The sequence below is a fragment of the Oncorhynchus tshawytscha genome, linkage group LG04 (genome assembly GCF_018296145.1).
Source record: "Oncorhynchus tshawytscha isolate Ot180627B linkage group LG04, Otsh_v2.0, whole genome shotgun sequence".
Classification (NCBI taxonomy): Eukaryota; Metazoa; Chordata; class Actinopteri; order Salmoniformes; family Salmonidae; genus Oncorhynchus; species Oncorhynchus tshawytscha.
The window spans coordinates 15,915,456-15,935,757 of NC_056432.1; the positions used below are offsets into that span (position 1 = coordinate 15,915,456).

The 20,302-nt window shown below is 41.8% G+C and overlaps 1 protein-coding gene across 9 annotated transcripts in view; it reads left to right on the top strand.

Annotated features, from left to right (window-relative positions):
- LOC112247269 (ras GTPase-activating protein 1) overlaps positions 1-19,650 on the top strand; it is a 49,329-nt gene extending 29,679 nt beyond the window's left edge. For 7 of the 9 annotated variants that reach the window (XM_024415979.2, XM_024415988.2, XM_042320363.1 and 4 more), the window contains 23 exons: positions 686-756; positions 2,200-2,317; positions 2,610-2,641; positions 4,395-4,447; positions 4,672-4,822; positions 5,110-5,188; positions 5,314-5,437; positions 8,231-8,387; positions 8,720-8,807; positions 8,899-8,979; positions 9,360-9,517; positions 9,954-10,030; positions 10,177-10,349; positions 11,052-11,211; positions 11,431-11,573; positions 12,260-12,375; positions 12,591-12,695; positions 13,085-13,168; positions 13,356-13,423; positions 14,950-15,038; positions 15,355-15,432; positions 15,558-15,692; positions 18,722-19,650. In XM_024415979.2, the coding sequence (XP_024271747.1) occupies positions 686-756; positions 2,200-2,317; positions 2,610-2,641; positions 4,395-4,447; positions 4,672-4,822; positions 5,110-5,188; positions 5,314-5,437; positions 8,231-8,387; positions 8,720-8,807; positions 8,899-8,979; positions 9,360-9,517; positions 9,954-10,030; positions 10,177-10,349; positions 11,052-11,211; positions 11,431-11,573; positions 12,260-12,375; positions 12,591-12,695; positions 13,085-13,168; positions 13,356-13,423; positions 14,950-15,038; positions 15,355-15,432; positions 15,558-15,692; positions 18,722-18,805 (2,424 nt within the window). In that variant the 3' untranslated portion in view covers positions 18,806-19,650. Of the gene's footprint in view, positions 1-685; positions 757-2,199; positions 2,318-2,609; positions 2,642-4,394; positions 4,448-4,671; positions 4,823-5,109; positions 5,189-5,313; positions 5,438-8,230; positions 8,388-8,719; positions 8,808-8,898; positions 8,980-9,359; positions 9,518-9,953; positions 10,031-10,176; positions 10,350-11,051; positions 11,212-11,430; positions 11,574-12,259; positions 12,376-12,590; positions 12,696-13,084; positions 13,169-13,355; positions 13,424-14,949; positions 15,039-15,354; positions 15,480-15,557; positions 15,693-18,721 lie in introns of all 9 variants that reach the window. The other 2 variants (XM_024415996.2, XM_024416003.2) reach the window with 2 other exon arrangements.
- The last annotated feature ends 652 nt before the right edge of the window (positions 19,651-20,302 follow it).

Consider the following 20,302-nt stretch of genomic DNA (forward strand, 5'->3'; position numbering starts at 1 on the left):
TCCAAAATATGCATCCTGTTTGCAACAAAGCACTAAAGTAATACTAAAAAAATAAATCCAATTAACATTTCACTCCACTCTGGTAGGCTAGAGACAGGAAAATAACCACATTTATGTGTGGAACCAATTTATACAAATCTTTCCATACAAACATTTTCCTACCAAACTGGGCATGAACTATAAACAGTAGCTTACTGCTAACAAAGGAGCTGTAGAATAATATAGTAGTTCAGTATAATGCTTCTAGAAAGAAATGGCTAAATGCAAAAGGAAAATACAACATTTTAAAATATGGCCAGATTAGACATTGTGCATGTTTTGACAAGTGGGCAGAAATCCACATAGTCATAGTGAGAGAGGAAAAAAATCTATTTCAATAAAAAATGTTTTCAGGCTGTAACACAACAAAATGTGGAACAAGGCAAGTGGTATGAATACTTTCTGAAGACACTGTATCTGGGAGATATCTGTCCCAACTTCCCCTACACCCCAGGCCATATTTCATAACTATCTCGAGAGAGCGAGAAGCCAGGAAAATACTAATGAGAGGTGTCCTGGAGGGTGTCTAGTCGAATACTTTCATTTGGATTGCTAAGGGGAGTGTTTGAAGATTTAAGTGGAAGCATTGGTTAATAGTGCAGTTTTTTAATAGTGTGCTTGTGTCTGTCTGTGCTTTTGTGTGTAGCCTGTAGAGGACAGGAGGCGAGTGAGAGCCATTCTTCCATACACCAAAGTGCCAGAGACCGATGAGATCAGGTAAAACCTACAAAGACACATTTTATGGAATGTGAGTGCCTTGTTGAAGGAGAGGACTGACAAGCACAATCCGAATAATACAAAAACAGACCTCTCCCTGTCATTTAGCAAGACCTAGCACACTAACAGGTGAGTCTTGCTATTCTTTGTCAGATCATGGGAAACGTCTTTCTGAATCCAAGCCTTAACACAGAGACACTGCTAGCTCAGTTTTAGCTGACTGGATAGAAACATGCAATCTTTCTTTACAGTGGTGTGTAGCTTAAAGGAGACACCTTGTGGTGAATTGGTGCTACTACACCCAAACATTGCTGCAGGGACTTGATTCCATTCAGCCATGCGCATTAGTGAGGTCGGGCACTGATATTGTGCGATTAGACCTGGCTCACAGTCAGCATTCCAATTCATCCCTAAGGTGTTCAATGGGGTTGAGGTCAGGGCTCTGTGTAGGCCAGTCAAGTTTTTCCACCGATCTTGACAAACCACTTCTGTGTGGACCGTACTTTGTGCACGGGGGGCATAGTCATGCTAAAACAGGAAAGAGCCTTCCCTAAACTGTTGCCACAAAGTTGGAAGCACAGAAATGTCTAGAATGTCATTGTATGCTGTTGCTTTAAGATTTCCCTTCACTGGAACAAAGAGACCTAGCCCGACCCATGAGAAATAGCCACCAAACTTTATAGTTGGCACCATGCATTTGGGCAGGTAGTTCTCCTGGCATGCGCCAAACCCAGATTTGTCTGTCTACCAGGTGGTGAAGCGTGATTCATCACTCCAGAGAACGTGTTTCCACTGCTCCAATGGCGGCAAGCTTTACACCACTCCAGCCGACAGGGTGTGTGCTGGCATTGCGCATGGTGATATTAGGCTTGTGTTCAGCTGCTCGGCCATGGGAACCCATTTCATGAAGCTCTCGACGAACAGTTCTTGTGCTGACGTTGCTTGCAGATGCTTCAGCACTCGCTCTGTGAGCTTGTGTGGCCTACCACTTCGCGGCTGAGCCGTTGTTGCTCCTAGATGTTTCCATTTCACAATAACAGCACCTACAGTTGACCGAGGAAGCTCTAGCAGGGCAGAAATTTGACAAACTGACTTGTTGGAAAGGTGGGATCTAATGACGGTGCCATGTTGAAAGTCTGAGTTCTTCAGTCATTCTACAGTCAATGTTTGTCTATAGAGATTGCATGGATGTGTGCTCGATTTTATACACCTGACAGGTGTGACTGAAATAGTTGAATACACTAATTTAAAGGGGTGTCCACAAACTAGTTCAGTCGGCGATTAGCTGTAAAGCCTCAAGGAACCCACACAGCCTTTAGATCTCTTAACTAAATAGACAATCATTATTGAGGAAAACAGTGTTATTTTTTGTGTAAATGGAGACGCAAGTGTAAGTACATGTGTAGCAAAACATTGACCTGTTCCTCCTCTCCTGTCCGTCAGCTTCCTGAAAGGGGACATGTTTATCGTTCACAATGAACTGGATGACGGCTGGATGTGGGTGACCAACGTGAGGACAGAGGAGCAGGGCCTCATTGTAGAGGATCTAGTGGAGGAGGTGGTGAGTTAAAGATCAGTGCTCTGCACAGGCTTAAGATCAGCTCTAACCAGACACCATTCATTGTGCCCCAAACTGTACACTATGTTCTGCACTACTAAAGTAAATATGGTACCATTTGGGAAACTGTTGTGGTTTGCCATTTGAAAACGCCTTCAACCTTTTTTTTAAACGTTACATTTTTTTTTTTTTTACCCAGGTGGCAATGGTAGCCGTTTTATAAGTATTTTCTGTCTTTTAAATTTGTCTCTACTGCTTCACTGATTGGTTGAACTAACATTGTTCTTGTTTTCAGGGACGGGAGGAGGACCCACATGAGGGCAAAGTGTAAGTTTATTTTTATTCTCCTAGGTGGCCATGCTATCCAAACCCCCCCCACACACACACACACAGAGAACATCAACTCAATAGGCGAGCTTCATTTGTTAAAATGGCTCATAGGCTGTCTAAAAATATCTTTGGAAGTTCATTATATCCCCACCTTCTGGCTGCCTCTGCACGCAACCCATGGTTAGAATATCTTCTATCCAACATATGTTTCCTGTTGTGAAGGGGAGTGTGGTGTATACGAGAGGTCGGCCGATTTTAATCGGAATGGCCGATTTTAATTAGGGCCGATTTCAAGTTTTCATAACAATCGGAAATCGGTATTTTTGAGCACCGATTTGGCAGATTTAAAAAAAAAAAAAAACATTATTTATTTAACTAGGCAAGTCAGTTAAGAACACATTCTTATTTTCAATGACTGCCTAGGAATGGTGGGTTAACTGCCTCGTTCAGGGGCAGAATGACAGATTTTCACCTTGTCAGCTCGGGGAATCCAATCTGGCAACCTTACAGTTAACTAGTCCAACGCTATAACGACCTGCCTCTCTCTCGTTGCACTCCACAAGAAGACTGCCTGTTACGCGAATGCAGTAAGCCAAGGTAAGTTGCTAGCTAGCATTAAACTTATCTTATGAAAACAATCAATCAATCATAATCACTAGTTAACTGCACATGGTTGATGATAGTAATAGATATTATCTAGCGTGTCCTGCGTTGCATATAATCTGACTGAGCATAGAAGTATCTAACTGAGCGGTGGTAGGCAGAAGCAGGCATGTAAACATTCATTCAAACAGCACTTTCTTTGTGTTTTGCCAGCAGCTCTTTGTTGTGCGTCAAGCATTGCGCTGTTTATGACTTCAAGCCTATCAACTCCCGAGATGAGGCTGGTGTAACCGAAGTGAAATGGCTAGCTAGTTAGCGCATGGTACAAATGGTATAGAGGGAAATAGTCCTATAATTCCTATTATAACTACAACCTAAAACTTCTTACTTGGGAATATTGAAGACTCATTTTAAAAGGAACCACCAGCTTTCATATGTTCTCATGTTCTGAGCAAGGAACTTAAACGTTAGCTTTCTTACATGGCACATATTGCACTTCTACTTTCTTCTCCAACACTTTGTTTTTATTTAAACCAAATTGAACATGTTTCATTATTTATGAGGCTAAATTGATTTTATTGATGTATTATATGAAGTTAAAATAAGTGTTAATTCAGTATTGTTGTAATTATCATTATTGCAAATCAGAAATCGGCCAATATTTAATCGGTATCGACTTTTTTGGTCCTCCAATAATCTGTATCAGTGTTGAAAAATCATAATCGGTCGACCTCTAGTGTATACAGCATACGTCGTTAGTGACATTGACATAGTCCATGTTTGCATCCATGCGGCTCAGTGAAGTCTATGACGTAGTTTGTGACTCTGATACAAACACAATCCGGCTGTATATCTAGGTGTGTTTATTTTGTTTGCCAGCCTCCCGAAGACGGACTGTAGAATGTGAAAAATACATTTCACAAATCAAGCATCAATTTATTTATTTTTTCAGTTAATTAATTCAGACTAAATTTGCTTTCTGATGTCACAATTGACCAAGTCCAACAGGATCTATCAAGTTGTGATTCATCATCCTAGACTGATCCGACCCTTCTGAAACCCCTCACTGCCCCTTTTTAACCCAGCACATATTGATCTGTCAGTTTTCTTTCCCTCTACACTCTCCAATGGTCCATCCTGTCTTTAGCTGGTATCACGGCAAGATCAGCAAACAGGAGGCCTATAACCTTCTGATGACAGGTACCACTATACTTATTACATGATCCTCACTATAGCCTTCTGATGATGGGTATACTCTCTCTGCACAGTGGGGGTTACATTCCCATTTCTATGTGCTCTTGTTATCAACAAAATGTTCTGTTGCCGAAATATATGTTCCGATAATGTATTGGTAGTAAAACATCAATACTAAACATGTTAATGCCAACAATATCAGTGAGTTTCTCTCGCTCTCTTTCATTTAGTTGGTCAAGTGTGCAGCTTCCTGGTCCGGCCGTCAGACAACACACCCGGGGATTACTCACTGTTTTTTCGCACTAATGAGAACATCCAAAGGTTTAAGATATGCCCCACCCCCAACAATCAGTACATGATGGGGGGGAGGTACTATAACAGGTATGTGTGATGGGGGCTCATACTGTCTCCCAGTGCAGTAAACATCAACCATGAGGGAGGCATTCAATAGAATCAGAAAATAACTGGTTAGGAAAACCCTGTGGCCTTACCTATAATTGTATAAATATGTTGTGATATCCAGGTTTACAGTCCCACATAGAAATGTAGCTTATACAGAAAGTACTAAATACTATTAAGTCTGAAGCGTTATGATGGTCACTGCTGGTCAGTAGAAATAACTGCTGTGCTCAGTCTCTTCTCTCTCTATCTCTCTCTCTCTTTGACAGTGTTGATGACATTGTGGACCATTATAAGAAGGAGCAGATTGTAGAGGGCTACAACCTGAAAGATGCTGTTTCAGTGCAGGTAAGCCTGAGTTCAGAGACCTCCATAGTTATGCGACCCCTATCATATCACTTTGAGAAGGCAATAGATTTACATGTATTTCATTTAATTGTGCTGTTTTATTGACATTCATGTTTGTATTTCAGCACCAGGAACAAGTGCTCTCAGATTTGGTGGACGGCAAGGAGATCTATAACACTATCAGACGGAAAACGAAAGATGCGTTCTACAAAAACATTGTCAAGAAAGGCTACCTCCTATTCAACAAAGGTACAGTTGAAGTCGGAAGTTTACATACTTAGGTTGTAGTCATTAACTCGTTTTTCAACCACTCCACAAATTTCTTCTTAACAAACTATAGTTTTGGGAAGTCGGTTAGGGCATCTACTTTGTGCATGACACAAGTAATTTACAGATTATTTTACTTATAATTCACTGTATCACAATTCCAGTGGGTCAGAAGTTTGCATGCGCTAAGTCAAATCAAAGTTTATTTGTCACGAATACCGAATACAACATTGAAATGCTTACTTACAGGCTCTAACCAATAGTGCAAAAAAGGTATTAGGTGAACAATGGGTAAGTAAAGAAATAAAACAACAGTAAAAAGACAGGCTATAAAAGTAGCGAGGCTACATACAGACACCGGTTAGTATGGCTGATTTGAATATGTACATTTAGTAATGGTTAAAGTGACTATGCATATGTGATGAACAGAGAGTAGCAGTAGCGTAAAAGAGGGGGTGGTGACTGACGGGACACAATGCAGATAGCCGGGTTAGCCAATGTGCGGGAGCACTGGTTGGTCTGCCAAATTGAGGTAGTATGTACATGAATGTATAGTTAAAGTGACTATGCATATATGATAAACAGAGTAGCAGCAGCGTAAAGAGGGGTTTGGGGGACACACACATTGCAAATAGTCCGGGTAGCCATTTGATTACCTGTTCAGGAGTCTTATGGCTTGGGGGTAAAAACTGTTGAGAAGCCTTTTTGTCCTAGACTTGGCACTCTGGTACTGCTTGCCATGCGGTAGTAGAGCGAACAGTCTATGGCTGGGGTCTTTGACCATTTTTAGGGCCTTCCCCTGACACTGCCTGGTGTAGAGGTCCTGGATGGCAGGCAGCTTAGCCCCAGTGATGTACTGGGCCGTACGCACTACCCTCTGTCGTGCCTTGCCGATGGAGGCTGAGCAATTGCCGTACTAGGCATTGATGCAACCATGCTGTGCTTTTAAACAGCTTGGAAAATTCCAGAAAATTATGTCATGGCTTTAGAAGCTTCTGATGGGCTAATTGACATCAATTGGAGGTGTACCTGTGGATGTATTTCAAGGCCTACCTTCAAACTCCGTGCCTCTTTGCTTGACATCATGGGAATATCTAAAGAAATCAGCCAAGACCTCAGAAAAACAATTGTAGACCTCCAAGTCTGGTTCATCCTTGGGGGCAATTTCCAAACACCTGAAGATGACCACGTTTATCTGTGCGTACTATTGTTTAAACACCATGGGACCACGCAGCCGTCATACCGCTCAGGAAGGAGAGGCGTTCTGTCTCCCAGAGATGAACGTACTTTGGTGCGAAAAGTGCAAATCAATCCCAGAACAACAGCAAAGGACCTTGTGAAGATGCTGGAGGAAACAGATACAAATATATCTATATCCACAGTAAAACGAGTCCTGTATCGACAACCTGAAAGGCCGCTCAGCAAGGAAGAAGCCACTGCCCCAAAACCGCCATAAAAAAGCCAGACTACGTTTTGCAACTGCACATGGGGACAAAGATCGTACTTTTTGGAGAAATATCCTCTGGTCTGATGAAACAACTTGCAAGCCAAAGAACACCATCCCAACCGTGAAGCACAGGGGTGGCAGCATCATGTTGTGGGGGTGTTTTTAATGCTGGAGGGACCGGTGCACTTCACAAAATAGATGGCGTCATGAGGAAGAAAAATTATGTGGATATTATTGAAGCAACATCTCAAGACATCAGTCAGGAAGTTAAAGCTTGGTCGCAAATGGGTCTTCCAAATGAACAATGACCCCAAGCATACTTCCAGAGTGGCAAAATGGCTTAACGACAACAAAGTCAAGGTATCGAAGTAGCCATCACAAAGCCCTGACCTCAATCCTATAGAAAAAGCGTGTGTGAGCAAGGAGGCATACGAACCTGACTGAGTTACGTCAGGAGGACGGGGCCAAAATTCACCCAACTTATTGTGGGAAGCTTGTGGAAGGCTACCTGAAGTGTTTGACCCAAGTTAAACAATGTAAAGGCAATGCTACCAAATACTAATTGAGTGCATGTTAACTTTTGACCCACTGAGAATGTGATGAAAGAAATAAAAGCTGAAATAAATCACTCTACTATTATTCTGACATTTCACATTCTTAAAATGAAGTGGTAATCCTAAAACGGGGCATTTTTACTAGGATTAAACGTCAGAAATTGTGAAACTGAGTTTAAATGTGTTTGTCTAAGTTGTATGTAAACTTCCAACTTCACCTGTAAGTAGCCTTGTATGAGCCTTTGCTTGCAAACTGGAACGGGTCATAGAACAGGAGCCTGTTTCTAAAACGTGAGGCAGCTTGATGTACAAGTATACCCCCTGGACAAGACGCTAGTCTATCGCAGGGCCTTACCCCCAATCTATCTCCTTTATGCTGAGTGTCACGTAGAGACTCATCAGGTCCCGTTTTTTTGGTATGACTCAGCTCACAACCTTCCAATCTCAGGGCAGACACTCTAACCGCAAGGCCACTGAGTTGGTAACAAAGGTACCAATTTGTTTTTACTCTTGATTTTTCTACAGAGAATGGAACCTCAAATGTCTGCAAATGTAATCTAGACCGTAGCCTGTTTCCATTATTCTTACTTCTCCCTGAAGTGGTCACTGGTATACCACCCCCCCCATATTTAAAAGGAAAGGACTAGTGTGTTAAATATGGTGTAAACTCCTCCATAAACTTGAGGGAGTGAAGAAGTGCAGGCAGATGAGAGAGAATTTGGAAATTGACCTGACGTCTTCTCCTATCCTCCCTAAACCTATCACCATCTCCAGGCAAAGGTAAGCGGTGGAAGAACCTCTACTTCATCCTGGAGGGGAACGACGCCCAGCTCATCTACTTTGAGAGTGAGAAGAGAGCCACCAAACCCAAAGGTCTGATTGACCTGAGTGTGTGTTCCGTGTACGGTGTGCACGACAGTCTGTTTGGCAGGTGAGACGCACGTTGATCTGAGTGGACATTGACAAGAACGAATCATTGCAAAATAACAATAGCTACTTTACGGAGGGAAAATGTACTTACTACAACTGATATTATGTGGTTGTCTCAGCTAGCTATCTTAAGATGAATGCATTAATTGTAATTCACTCTGGATGAGAGCAAAATGTCAAATGTATTTTTTATTTTATTTTTGTTGCCGTGTTGTGCTGAGTTTTGTACTTAGTTCTCCGCAGTCTGAATTTGATCAATTCTGAGTTTGATCAATTGGATACATTCAATTGGGCACGTACTTGTTCAGTAATACCTGGCTGTCCTGTTTGCAGACCAAACTGTTTCCAAGTTGTGGTCCAGCACTTTAGCGAGGAACAGTACATATTCTACTTCGCTGGCGAGACTCCTGAACAGGCACAGGTTTGTACCGATCCCTCTTTGTTTGTCTGTCTGGATGTTCTGTCCCAATCACACCTTTCTGTAGTATTACAGTGTTCTTTCCTCTCTGTAGGACTGGATGAAATGTCTGCACACGTTCTGCAGTAACCTTAGGAAACCCACCCAGCCCACTCCCAACAAGAGGCTCCGACAGGTACAAACACTGGCAATTCCAGTCAAATGCTGTTTGCATTGTGCATTTCAGAAAATGCATTTGCCACATGTATGCATAGTAAATCAAACACATTTGTTTGATATGGCAATACAGTATTGAATCTTGAAATGCAAGTTGGGCCTCAACTTCCCAAAGAACAAACCCTATGCATCAATCATCTTTTTTTTTAAAGATTGTTTACCAATATGTTCATTTACCAATATGTTCATTTGATATTATGCCATTATCCAAAGTGGCTTGTATGTGACCCAATGCGAGATTCAAACCCGCTACTGTGGTGTTCCATGCACCTTACTCCAGCCAGCTGAGGCATCAGAAACCCGACTGTCTGTCGTCCTGGTGTGTGTGTGTCCCATCAGGTGAGCAGCCTGGTCCTTTATGTGGAGGAGGCCCACAAGCTGCCTGTGAAGCACTTCACCAACCCCTACTGCAACATCTACCTGAACAATGTGCAGGTGGCCAAGACCCACCCCCGAGAGGGCCAGAACCCCGTCTTCACAGAAGAGTTCATCTTTGAGTCAGTCCCAATTACAACTCCATTCAAATTAAATTTTATTTGTCACATACACATGGTTAGCAGATGTTAATGCGAGTGTAGCGAAATGCTTGTGCTTCTAGTTCCGACAATGCAGTAATAACCAACGAGTAATCTAGCTCACAATTCCAAAACTACTACCTTATACACACACAAGTGTAAAGGGATAAAGAATATGTACATAAAGATATATGAATGAGTGATGGTACAGAGCGGCATAGGCAAGATGCAGTAGATGGTACATTCAATGGCAATTTAGTGTGAAATGGACATTTTGTATTTGGCTTCCATATACTTTCACTTATACCATAACTTCTCACTGCACTTAGTAATATGTCCATAATATTGCATTGATACAATGATTAGCTATCATGTTTGGGTTCTTTACATTGACTGACATTTTTTGTATTCCCCTCAGTGACTTGTCAAGTGAAATCAACAGGTTTGAAATCAGCCTGAGCAATAAGACAAAGAAGAGCAAAGAAAGTGACATCTGTGAGTCACCGTACTACTTGGACTAGCCATGTCAAACCCTCTCCTTTTATAATCCCATTCCATATCGATATGAGAAATGACTTGCGGCAGTGTGTTAGTGCCCCTGTGTTCCACTCAATCTTCATCTCTCTCTCCCTCTGCCTCAGTGTTCATGCGTTGCCAGCTGAGCCGCCTACAGAAGGGCCAGATGATAGACGAGTGGTTCCCTCTGAGCTCCCACGTGCCTCTGAAGGGCATCGAGCCAGGCTCTCTGAGAGTCCGAGCCCGCTACTCCATGGAGAAAATCATGCCTGAGGAGGAGTATAGCGAGTTCAAAGAGGTCAGACATACCCTACTAATGAGGATAATTCATGATTTCATCAATGTAGGATTAAGTCAAATCAAAGTTTATTGGTCGTGTACACAGTTTTGCAGATGTTATCGCAGGTGCAGCAAAAGGCTTGTTTCCATCTCCAACAAAGGTATAATGACCAGCACACACTCAGTGAGACATCAAAAACAAGGATTTGCAGTTACCTGGTTACACAACCCTGCTGCCTTATCTACATAGACTTGGAATCACTGGCCACTTTAATAATGGAACACTAGTCCCTATAATAATGTTTACATACTGCTTTACTCATCTCATATGTACTGTATTCTATTCTACTTTGTTAGTCAATGTCACTCTGATATTGCTCAAGCTAATATTTATATATTTCTTAATTCCATTCTTTTACTTAGATTTGTGTGTTTTTCAAATTCTTAGATACTACTGCACTGTTGGAGCTAGAAACACCAGCATTTCACTACACCTGAAATAACATCTGCTAAATATGTGTATGTGACCAATACAATTTGATTTAATACACATACTCAGTGAGACATCCAAAACAAGGATCAGCAGTTGGTGACATAGTGTATTGTGATGTGCAGAGTACGTGTCCTTGAAAAAGATAAGTGGAAAATGATCGCCCACTTGTTTTTACATCGTGTCACTGACCCTAGTCTGTCCTTCGGTCTGTCTGTCTGTGTCCCTCAGCTGATCCTGCTGAAGGAGTTCCATGTGATCTATGCTCTGGCCCATGTGTGTGGGCAGGACCGTACCCTGCTGGCCAGCATCCTGCTGCGCATCTTCAGACACGAGAAGACAGAGGCCCCCTTACTCAGGACACTCAACGACCGAGAGATCAACATGGAGGGTATTGAGATGAATATTTACAGATATTCTATTGTTCTTGTGACATCATGCTATTTTAGTAACATAGCATTTCCCTTTGGCTGGGTCTTTATCATCCTGAAGTATCTCCATTTGTAGATGCTTGGAGGCAGATTGTGTTAGTATGATTTCAACATGAAAGCAATGACAGACAAACACACCGTTGGCTGACGAGAAGTCCCCTCTCTCTGACGTTTCCCAGACGAGGCGACAACCCTGTTCCGAGCGACCACTCTGGCCAGCACGCTGATGGAGCAGTACATGAAGGCCACGGCCACACCCTTTGTCCACCACGCCCTCAAAGATACAATCCTCAAGATCATGGAGAGCAAGCAGTCCTGCGAGGTAAACACACACTTTCTATTTATGCAGAAAGGCTTTTCACACTTAGAGGTAGCCTTGTTTTTGTTTAGCCCAAGCTCTATCTACTGTATATGTTTTGGCTTGTAAAATAGTTTCGGCAACATCTGTAAAGTTACGTTAGTCACAACTCTTTCAGCTGAGAAGTGTGTGGGCTCCAACCCAGCTATTTATTCATGTTATCTCCTGAGTGGAATGGAGCACTCGACATTTGTAACATCATATTAGTACTTTGGCTACCCAGAAGACAAAACAGTAACTCATGACACAGATTCAACTTTGGTTCCTGCTTGGCATTCCCCAATTTCTGTTGTGATCCCGCAGGACTCTGAATCTCTCTTCTTCTGGGACAGAGGGTATTACACACTGTGACATTTAACATTGATCTTGTACAGTTGCTTTCAACATCAAATCCTACTCTAGTGAAAGAAGAGGTCTCATGTAACACCTTCCTAATATTGAGTTGCACTGCCTTTTGCATCAGAACAGCCTCAAACCTTTCCTTCCCTTCATCTACACTGATTTTGAAGTGGATTTAACAAGTGACGTCAGTAAGGGATCATACCTTTTCACCTGGTCAGTCTGTCATAGAAAGAGCAGGTGTTCATAATGTTTTGTACACTCAGTGTATGTCTATGATGAAACATCTCTTTCTCCCTCCCTCCCTCTAGCTGAACCCCTCCAAACTGGAGAAGAACGAGGATGTACATCTGAACCTGGCCCACCTCCTCCTAATCCTGTCTGAGCTGGTGGAGAAGATCTTCATGGCTGCTGAGATCCTGCCCCCGTAAGCACACACACCACGTCCACGGTGCATATACCAACAAACTAACACGGGAACCATCCACATGTGATATTAGGGTTGGGTGATTTACGAACTTTAGTCATACCGTCGATCGTGACTCGTTTATTTGGACTAGCAAAAAGACGAATCAATCCCAGTTGATCATTTGACTAGAATTAAAACATTTCACTGTGTCTGTACTGTTCTGCTTTGTCAAGTGTAAATAGGCTTTCATCTGTCATCGACGATGAAGTCCCTATCGATGATGGCTGTCAATCATTGTCGACACCCGATGACATCGTTCATCGGCCCAACCCTAATAAGTAAGGAAGTGTATATTCGACCAGCAGAACACAAACTTAAGTTTAGGCATAGGGGTCGAAATCACTTACGTTAGGTTTTGGAATGAGGGTCAGAATAAGGTTGGGTATAGTTTGAGGTTAGGGAAAAGTAACATTGGGTTAGAGTACCACCACCCACCGCCATTAATTTTCTGCCAGTAAAATATACACTGCCAGTAAGAAACCATTTCCATAGTTTGAACCTTATATCATGACGTTCTTCTGTTGTACAATCAATTTATTATGTCATCGGACAAACCAACAAATTTACTGAAAACATGAAAGTAGATCCATAGGGTAGTTTGACGTGTATACAGTATATTTAAGTCATATTCCAGTATTCACATTTTCTCTCTCATTGACCCTTTCAGAACTCTACGATATATCTATGGGTGTCTACAGAAGTCAGTGCAGCAGAAATGGCCCAACACCACTATGAGAACCCGGGTGGTCAGGTAACTTAACTATAGACACCACAACTCTACTTTGCGATCTGAAATCCTCATGTATAGGCATCGCATAGAATTGGAATGGTGAAGCCCTTGGTCAAGGGGGAGCTCTATTGGGAACATTTAACTAAGTTCTACATGTGATGAATACAATTTTGATTTGAAGTACTGATTTCTTGTTTGGCTATTCCAGTGGCTTTGTGTTCCTGAGACTGATCTGTCCTGCCATCCTCAACCCAAGAATGTTCAACATCATCACTGGTGAGCTTAAAACCTGTTATGGCTGCAATCCTGATACCGGGATCGATATGACAACCTCCAGTGAAAATAGAGGGCGCCAAATTCAAACCACAGAAATCTCATAATTAAAATTCCTAAAACATACATACATGTGTCTTATATCATTTTAAAGCTATTCTCGTTGTTAATCCAACAAGTGTCTCCGATTTTCAAATAGGCTTTTCAGCGAAAGCACTACAAACGATTACCGTATGTTAAGTCTCCACCAAACCACAATAAGCACAGCCATTTTCCAGCAAAATATAGCATTCACAAAAACCAGAAATAAAGATAAAATTAATCACTAACCTTGAATTATCTTCATCAGATGACACTCATAGGACTTCATGTTGCACAATACATGCATGTTTTGTTTGATAAAGTTCATATTTATATTTAAAAAATCTTTGAGTTTACATTGGTGTATTAAGATTCACTAGTTCCAAAAACATCAAGTGATTTTGCACAGCCACATCATTCAACAGAAATACTCATCATAAATGTAGATGATAAGTTATACACATGGAATTATAGATATACCTCTCCTTAATGTAACCGCTGTGTCAGATTTCCCAAAAACTTTACGGAAAAAGAAACGCATGCAACAATCTGAGACGGCGCTCAAAAATAAAAACACCACAGCCGCAAAGATGGCGTCAACATAAACAAGAAATTACATGATAAATATTCCCTTACCTTTGATCTACATCAGAAAGCACTGCAGGAATCCCAGGTCCACAATAAATATTTGTTTTGTTCGAAAATTTCCATTATTTATGGCCAAATACCTTTTGTTAGAGCGTTTGGTATACATATCCAAACGCTAATTCTGGTCAGCATTATATCGGACAAAAACTCCATTGATATTACCGGTCGAGGAAACATTTCAAACTAAGTACAGAATCAATCATTAGGATGTTTTTAACATATAGCTTCAATAAAGTTCCAACCGGAGTATTCCTTCTTGTGTTCGTGAGCAATGGAACGCAAGTGACTACCATGAGGAAAAAGCACGATCACAAATTGGCTGCTTGATGGACATCTGATATATTCTGCTCTCATTCACTCCCACAACATAGAAGCTTCATTATAATTTCTATTGATGGTTGACATCTAGTGGAACCCCTAGGCAGTGCAACATCATTCATATCTCAAGGGGATTTCATTGGGGACTCTGAATACATACAAGCTCAGATTTCTGACTTCCTGTTTTGATTTCAACTCAGGATTTTGCCTGCCAGTATGAGTTCTGTTATACTCACAGACATCATTCAAACAGTTTTAGAAACGTCAGTGTTTTCTATGCAAATATTAGCTACTATGACTGAGGAGCAGGCCGTTTGATATGGGCACCTTTCATCCAAGCTACTCAATACTGCCCCTGCAGCCATAAAAAGTTAACGCTTCGATGTATTTCAGAAATTGATTATTGCTTAGCTTGGAATGAATAGTATGATGTCCATACATTACTTAATATCCGTGTGTGTTCAATTGTTTTTTTTGTGTAGACCCTCCCTCTGCAACAGCGGGACGTACCCTCACTCTGGTTGCCAAGTCTGTCCAGAACCTGGCTAACCTGGTGGAGTTTGGTGCTAAGGTAAGACCTCCTTAAAGCTCCTACGCTTCAGTGTGGGGACGTTTCTATCCCTGTGTCATCTAAGCACAGGCAAACCAAAGTGTAATCCTTCACAGCTTTGTGTTGTACCTGGTTCAGGGAACAGTAGTTATAATATTGGGAGAGTTTATTTTGCATGGCGTGGGGGCTGGAGTTTGTACATTTCAGACCATTCCATTGGGCTCAAGTGAAATCTCCACCTACCCAGGACATGGGGCCATGCAAAACAGACTCGCCCATTCATAACTCTACCATCTGTATGTCAGAAAGTAATGGAGTGTTCCTCTTTTCAATCCAGGAGCCCTACATGGAGGGAGTGAACCCCTTCATCAAAAACAACAAACATAGGATGATCATGTTTTTGGATGAGTTGGGTGTAGGTTACCTGTTTTCATTTCCTCTAGACATCATTGGAACTCTTAGGTACTTGTAGACGTCATAGCAATTCTCTCCCAATGTCTAGGGACGACATTAATGTGTGTGCATTTGTGTCCTTTCTAGAATGTCCCTGACCTCCCTGAAGCTACAGAGCACTTTAGGACAGACCTGTCCCGTGACCTTGCTGCCCTGCATGAGATCTGTGTCTCGCACTCAGACGACCTCCGCACCTTGAGCAACGAGAGGGGAGCACAGCAGGTGTGTAAAGTTTTAATGTCACCTGCACTAGAACAGTGAAATGCCTTTCTTGCAAGCTGAAAACCCAACAATGCAGTAATCATTATCAATGTAGCACTAAAAATAGCAGGGTATAATAAAAACACACGAGAAATAGAAATAAGAACACGAGAAAGGAAGAAGCTATATACAGGGTCAGTTCAAATACCATATTTACAATGTGCAGAGATATTGGAGTGATGGAGGTAGATATGTACACTATATATACAAAAGTATGTGGACACCCCTTCAAATGAGTGGATTTGGCTATTTCAACCACACCCGTTGCTGACAGGTGTATAGAATCGAGCACACAGCCTTGCAATCTCCATAGACATTGGCGGTAGAATGGCCTTACTTTCAAGCTCAGTGACTTTCAACGTGGCACCGCCATAGAATGCCGCCTTTCCAACAAGTCAGTTAGCCAACTAAGTGCTGTTGTTGTCAAGTGGAGACGTTTAGGAGCAACAACTTTTCAGCTGCGAAGTGGTAGGCCACACATGCTTACAGAACGGGACTACCGAGTGCGTAGCGCATAAGAATAGTCTGTTCTCGGTTGCAACACTCACTACCAAGTTCCAAACTGCCTTTGGAAGCAACGTCAGCACAAGAACTGTTCGTCGGGAGCTTTGTGAAATGGGTTTCCATGGCCAGGCAGCTGCACACAAGCCTAAGATACCATGCGCAATACCAAGCTGGAGTGGGGTAAAGTTTGCTGCCATTGGACTCTGGAGCAGTGGAAATGTGTTCTCTAGCATGATGAATCATACTTCACCATCTGGCAGTCCAACAGACTAATCTGGATTTGGCAAATGCCAGGAGCACGCTGCCTGCCTGGTATGCGTAGTGCCAACTGTAAAGTTTGGTGGAGGTGGTCTGGGGCTGCTTTTCATGGTTTGGGCTAGGCCCCTTAAGATTTCATTTCACTGGAACTAACGCAACAGCATACAATGACATTCTAGACGATTCTATGCATCTAACAGATGTGTGGAAGAACTTGACTGGCCTGCACAGAGCCCTGACCTCAATCCCATAGAACACCTTTGGGATGCTGACTGAGATGAGCCTAATCACCCAACATCACTGCCCAACCTCACTAATGCTCTTGTGGCTGAATGGAATCAAGTCACAACATCTAGTGGAAATTCTTCCCAGAAGAGTGCAGGCTATAATAGCAGCAAAGTGGGGGCCAACTCCATATTAATGCCCATGATTTTGGAATAGATGTTCGACAGGTGTCCACATACTTTGGTCATGTAGTGTATTTAACCAGTGATTGAAAGGCTAGAACGGCTATGTTAAAGGGACAATCTGTTTCACCCATTTGGGGATTTCTCAATTAAATAGATTCTTGAATTTTTTTCTCAACCTTTTATTAACCAGGTAGGCCAGTTGAGAACAAGTTCTCATTTATAACCGCAACCTGGCCAAGATAAAGCAAAGCAGTGTGACACCAACAACACAGAGTTACACATGGAATAAACAAACGTACAGTCAATAACAAAATTAAGTCTGTACAATGTGTGCAAATGGCGTAAGGGGGTAAGGCAATAAATAGGCCATAGTAATTACAATTTAGCAAATTATCACTGGAGTGATAGATGATGATGTGCAAGTAGAAATACTGGTGTGCAAAAAAGTAAATAAAACTATGGGGATGAGGTATGTAGTTGGATGGGCTATTTACAGATGGGCTGTGTATAGCTGCAGTGATCGGTAAGCTGCACAGACAGCTGATGCTTAAAGTTAGTGAGGGAGATACAGTGGGGAGAATAAGTGTTTGATACACTCCCGATTTTGCAGGTTTTCCTACTTACAAAGCATGTAGAGGTCTGTAATTTATCATAGGTACACTTCAACTGTGAGAGATGGAATCTAAAACAAAAATCCAGAAAATCACATTGTATGATTTTTAAGTAATTAATTTGCATTTTATTGCATGACATAATTATTTGATCACCTACCAACCAGTAAGAATTCTGGCTCTCACAGACCTGTTCGTTTTTCTTTAAGAAGCCCTCCTGTTCTCCACTTATTAACTGTATTGACTGCACCTGTTTGAACTCGTCTAGCGACGAATATGTAGCGAGGGCCACCCGACGAGAGCATACAGGTCATAGTGGTGGGTAGTATATGTGGCTTTGGTGACAAAACGGATGGCACTGTAATAGGCTGCATCCAGTTTGCTGAGTAGAGTGGAGGCTATTTTGTAAATGAAATTGCCAAAGGCGAGGATCGGTAGGATAGTCAGTTTTATGAGGGTATGTTTGGCAGCGTGAGTGAAGGAGGCTTTGTTGTGAAATAGGAAGCCGATTTTAGATTTAATTTTGGATTGGAGATGCTTAATATGAGTCCGGAAGGGGAGTTTACAGTCTAGCCAGACACCTAGGTATTTGTAGTTGTCCACATATTCTAAGTCAGAACCGTCCAGAGTAGTGATGCAAGTCTGGCAGGCGGGTGCAGGCAGCGATCGGTTGAAGAGCATTTAGTTTTACTTGCATTTAAGAGCAGTTGGAGGCCACGGAAGTGGTGTTGTATGGCATTGAAGCTCGTTTGGGGATTTGTTAAGTGTCCAAAGAAGGGCCAGATGTGTACAGAATGGTGTCATCTACATAGAGGTGGATCAAGGAATCACCCTCGGCAAGAGCAGAATCGTAACTTACACATTCCTCATGAGCTTAGTTCAACTGTCATATCCCATCAGAACCCAAAACATTTAAGCTTATTTCACTCCAATGTGTGTAAACAAGGCAAATGTAAACAAACACTATATAGCCTCAAGTCAACATTATAGTTTTAACCATGTTATCACGGATGGTCATCCGTGTCTGAATTTTAGTGGTTACATTTCTCCAGGCTATCCCTCTGCTTTTTAGTAAAACGGGCAGGGTGTACACTTTATTGGTACAACTGCTGATTTCCCCTTTTAATATGACAGTAGTAACAGAAACATGCTATGTCGTCGTGATTGTAAACCATGGCTCTGTCTCGCTTTTTTACTCTCTTTGTAGCATGTGCTGAAAAAGCTGCTGGCCATCACTGAGCTCCTTCAGCAGAAACAAGATCACTATGCCATGTCCAACAGCAACAGGTAGTACAGCACTCCTCCTCTCTCTCTTGCTCTCTCCCTTTGTCTCCCTGCACAGAGACACACAGGGGACCTGACCCAGCATGCTCCAATCATTACCATGGCACCCCTCCATCTCCCATCTCCTACAACAGTCCCACCCACCACATTGCCCATGCCAGGAGAGCTATGCAATGAAAGCAGCAGAAAACCGAACCAATGCAGTACCTAAACAAAACAAAAAAAACTCAACTTGCACTAGACTGCTGTATGCGCAGGAAATGTGTTTTTTTTCTTCTGAAAACAGTGTTCATGATTCTGTGACTTGGGTACATGTATGCGTATCATTCCCCTTCATCAAGAGGGTCAAAGATTTGATTTCAAAGTAAAGCTTCACATGCCCAAGACATGTTTTTCCACACAGCACAGGTTGCCAAAGTGTATCTATCTCCCTGCTCAATATGAGGAAAGTCAACTGACATGAAGAAGCTACAGTCAACCCTGTAATGCTTTTTACTGTAATGGTTGTGACAATGTCCACAAAGTGCTGAAACTAGCGTTTCTATTTTGTCTCCAGTATTTTGGGGTTCTTTCTCTGTATTTTTGTCTGGAGATTCTTGCAGAAAGTATGTTTTATTTTATCTATTAAAAAAAAAATCTTGCTGGAATCATGAGTATATAGTTGAAACTTTCTTTTTTTTTCCTTCCAATTGTATCACATTTTGATTGTTTGGTTCACTCTTCCTTAACTTCTCAATGCCAGACAAGATGCAGAATAAATACAAATAAAGTTAATGTTTACAGCAGTAAATCTTTGTATAGTACAGATTGTATCAGACATGCATGCACTTATTAAAGTTGTTTTGTAAAGTAGATAATGGAGTCGTTCTTCCCCAGGTAATTAGTGATTGTTAAAGTGCCTTCAGGGCTGTCTGCTCTGTGTTATGGCCTAGAAACCCAGGTTTGAGATTTAAGAGCAGCCTTTTAAGAGCAGCATAACTTTTCAAAAATGGGTATTGAAGTATGGCAAATGAATGTTGGCAAGTTCACTGTACTCCGAGCCTAGTGATGTTATGCCCATGGAATATACACATTTTTACTACATAAGTAATTTAAAAACACATTTGCATTTCAAAGTTGACACCCAATAAAACATGTATCTTACAGAAGATGAGACCTTTTGAAAAAGCATCATGTATGGCCTCAAAGATAATACAATATCTAAATCTTCTCTCGTTGTTGAATCTTGCACACATTGGGTAGACCTGTGAGACTATTGGCCAGTATTGCTGACAGTCCTTCAGTGACAACAGGGGGTTGGGTGAAAAACAAAAACATTGTTTGCGTCATTCATAGGTCATCCAGATCTTCATCAGTCCGCTCCTATTAAACAGAGCTATTTAATGACCTGTAAATCATGAGGCACTGGTAGCAAAAATGTGAAGTGGTTTTAACTCACCTCTTCTGTCATCTGGGGCTCTTTCACTACATGATCATCCTCGTATCCTTTCTTTTCCTGTAAAAA